General features: G+C 38.3%; 1 protein-coding gene across 1 annotated transcript in view; it reads left to right on the top strand.

The window, feature by feature from the left end:
• The window catches only part of LOC107728995 (vesicle-associated membrane protein-associated protein A-like), a 12593-nt gene extending 9330 nt beyond the window's left edge, over positions 1–3263 (top strand). The window contains exons 4-6 of the mRNA XM_016539340.1: positions 864–944; positions 1022–1180; positions 2907–3263. Of these exons, the coding sequence (XP_016394826.1) occupies positions 864–944; positions 1022–1180; positions 2907–3071 (405 nt within the window). The 3' untranslated portion in view covers positions 3072–3263. The remainder of the gene's footprint in view (positions 1–863; positions 945–1021; positions 1181–2906) is intronic.
• The last annotated feature ends 6 nt before the right edge of the window (positions 3264–3269 follow it).

Genomic DNA, 3269 nt, shown 5'->3' with positions numbered 1-3269 from the left:
ACTCACACACACACACACACACCCACCCGCGCACTCACTCACTCACTCACTCACTAACTCACTCACACACACACACACACACACAGACTCACACACACTTGCACACAAATAAAAATAAAATATTTTGAAACATACAAGTGCAACAACAAAACATTCATTGAATGTGCTTTTAATGTGTTTTATATATTTATCATCAATCAATCCAGTTTGTTTCAGTCGCATGCAGTTTAACTAATTAAATATTGCTTGTCCCACAGCTAGCCATATTTTAACCATTTGCATCCTTTTGATCAGAATGAATTGAACCGTTGTCACAGTTTAACAGATTTATGCTGATTCATTAAAAAATATATATGATTATTTAAATAAATAATTTATCATTTTATAAATACATCACAAATACAGTTAATAGTAAATTATACTGTGATTATTTTTTGAGTGCAGAAATTGGACCGGATTCATTTAAGTTAAAACTCTGTAATCCAAATGCATGGAAAGTTTATATGCAATTCAAACAATTAGCGCTTAACAAAATCCAGATTGTTTCAGAGCGGCTTCACAGAGATGAACAGGGAAATAACCGTGTTAATATTGTACAATGTTTCAGTTATGAAACTAACAGAACAGAAGACATTATTCAGTTCAATAGCAGTGTCAGTGTTTCAAAGTTCGTCAGTTATGACACAAACATCTGCATCTTCATCTCAGATCACGGCTCGTATTAAAGCAGCTGTTAATAAACGGCAGCGTTTCATCCGAAATGTGGATCAGTTATCCTCTGAATCCTGGAAACACTATTTATCCGTCTATATATCCTGAGAGAGACGAGTGAAGCCTGCTAATGCTGTGTTTTACCGCTGCAGTGGAAAGATGCCAAGCCGGACGACCTGATGGACTCCAAGCTGCGCTGCGTGTTTGACATGCCTTCAGACAGTGAGAAGCTGGTGAGTCTGGGTTTGCTCACGATTATAAATCACTAGCACTGTTACTCACTCCTTCATTCTGCACCGGCTCTGATCAGAGCGAGCTGGAGTCCACCAAAGCCTCGTCTGCTCTGAACGCCTCGAAGGCCGCCGGCAGTCTGTCCACGGACGACACGGAGATGAGGAAGCTCATGGAGGAGAGCAGGAGACTGCAGACAGAAGTGGGGAAGCTGCTCGACGAGAACCGCCAACTCAAGGTACTGGAGACTGTCTCCTGATTCACTCGTATTGACCCAATAACACATGAGATTACTGAGAGATTCACAAACAATACCTGCTGGAAGTCTTGAGATTTCAGCAATTTAACATGTTCATGGGTCTGTAATGTTCATTGATGGTCACATGATGATATGCAGGTAAACAAATAAAATGTGAATCTTTTTTAGTGTATTTTTTTTTTTTTATGAAAAAACTTTTATATTTTTAATTTTAATTGATTTCAAATAAAATATTAAATCTTTTTTTGGTAAATGTTTTATTTTGACTTTGTGTTTTAGAAGACCAATCAGATGGTTAATAATTATTATTAGTACTCTTTTTTTTTATTTTTTATTTTTTTTATTCATGCCAAACAACTTTTGTGTTAAATTGTATCAAGTTGTAACAAGTGTAAACAAGTGATTGTAACAAGTAAAAAAAACAACAACAAAAAAAACCAATATAAAATAACTTTTATAAATAAATGAAAAACAGTCATATAAAGTTAAACTTTTACTTTTCAAAGATTGTTTGTTTTTTATGACCATCAACGACAAAACAGGAATTATAGTCTACCAGAAAAATTGACAGTAACAGATTCTTACCCCAAAATATGCATGAATGTATGAACAATTTACAGACTATAATAAATAAATTAATAAATAATAAAGAATTTGAGTTGTGATCGGGAAAAATAATATTAAGTGTTCACACACATTGTTTTTTCTGAGATACATAGCTATTTTACCTCCATTTCTAAAAAATGAGGACAGAAATATAGGCTGTTACTGGTGTAAGTTACAGTTGTACTGTAAAATAACTTAATATTCCATAATTATAAGTTAAAATATGATATTTATGTCTTCAAAACATTCAAACCCTTGAGCTTTAAACAGTCGTTTTATAAATAATAATCTGCAGAAATGAGTTTGGACTCAAAAGCTTTGGCATCAGAACATACAGGAAGTGTTTCTGGTAAACATTATTATTATTATTTCACAATGTTGTGTTGATCTGAGTCTGAGAGCAGAAGCGCTTTGAGCACTAGGTGGCGTAACCAGCCCAAACTTAATTAAAGATCAGTGACGGCAGTATTATTCGGTAATGCCATATGTCACCATATTGTTATCGTGGGCACTTATAAATACCGTGAATAATTATTTAGCCTATTACAAATTATTCCGATTTTTTTAATGCATTTTAAGAATACTTTTCCCATCAGCTGGACACAATGCACAACACATGCGCTCGCTCAGTTTTTTGCACCCTCAGATTCGAGATTTTCAAATAGTTGTATCTCGACCAAATATTGTCCTATCCTAACAAACCATACATCAATGGAAAGCTTCTTTATTATTTCACAAAATTGACCCTTATGACTGGTTTTGTGCTCCAGGGTCACATATTTCAATACCGTGATAATACCGTATACCGTGATAAAAGCAATAGCAATTAATCGCAACTTGAAAATTTGATACCGGCATATGCCTACACGGCAGGTGTGATGATGATGATGATGATTCCAGTGGTGTGTGTGTCGCTCTTCATCAGGATGAAGGGCTGAGGATGAGGAAGGCCAATCAGTTCGACAGCTCCGTCTCCAAGTCTTCGGTGGCGATGCTGAGCAAAGATCCCGCCTCCAGATCGCTGCCGTCGCTGCTGGTGGTCCTACACGGCAGGTGTGATGATGATGATTCCAGTGGTGTGTGTGTCGCTCTTCATCAGGATGAAGGGCTGAGGATGAGGAAGGCCAATCAGTTCGACAGCTCCGTCTCCAAGTCTTCGGCGGCGATGCTGAGCAAAGATCCCGCCTCCAGATCGCTGCCGTCGCTGCTGGTGGTCATCGCCGCCATCTTCATCGGGTTCTTCCTCGGGAAGTTTGTCTTGTAGAGTTCTGCCAGAGCGGACCGTGCGCTCTTGTCGATAAGCGTGGCGTCTGCGCAGACGAGCCCCACGGCAGCGGAAATAAAAGTGTCTGTGTACAGGATCATTCAAACAGGCCTTGCCTTTCTCACACGGTTAGTACACACACACACTCACCCACACTCACACACACACACACACACACTCACCCTAACACACACACAG

The sequence above is a fragment of the Sinocyclocheilus rhinocerous genome, unplaced genomic scaffold (genome assembly GCF_001515625.1).
Source record: "Sinocyclocheilus rhinocerous isolate Xijiao unplaced genomic scaffold, SAMN03320098_v1.1 scaffold37, whole genome shotgun sequence".
Lineage (NCBI taxonomy): Eukaryota > Metazoa > Chordata > Actinopteri > Cypriniformes > Cyprinidae > Sinocyclocheilus > Sinocyclocheilus rhinocerous.
This window is presented reverse-complemented; position numbering and strand designations above follow the sequence as displayed.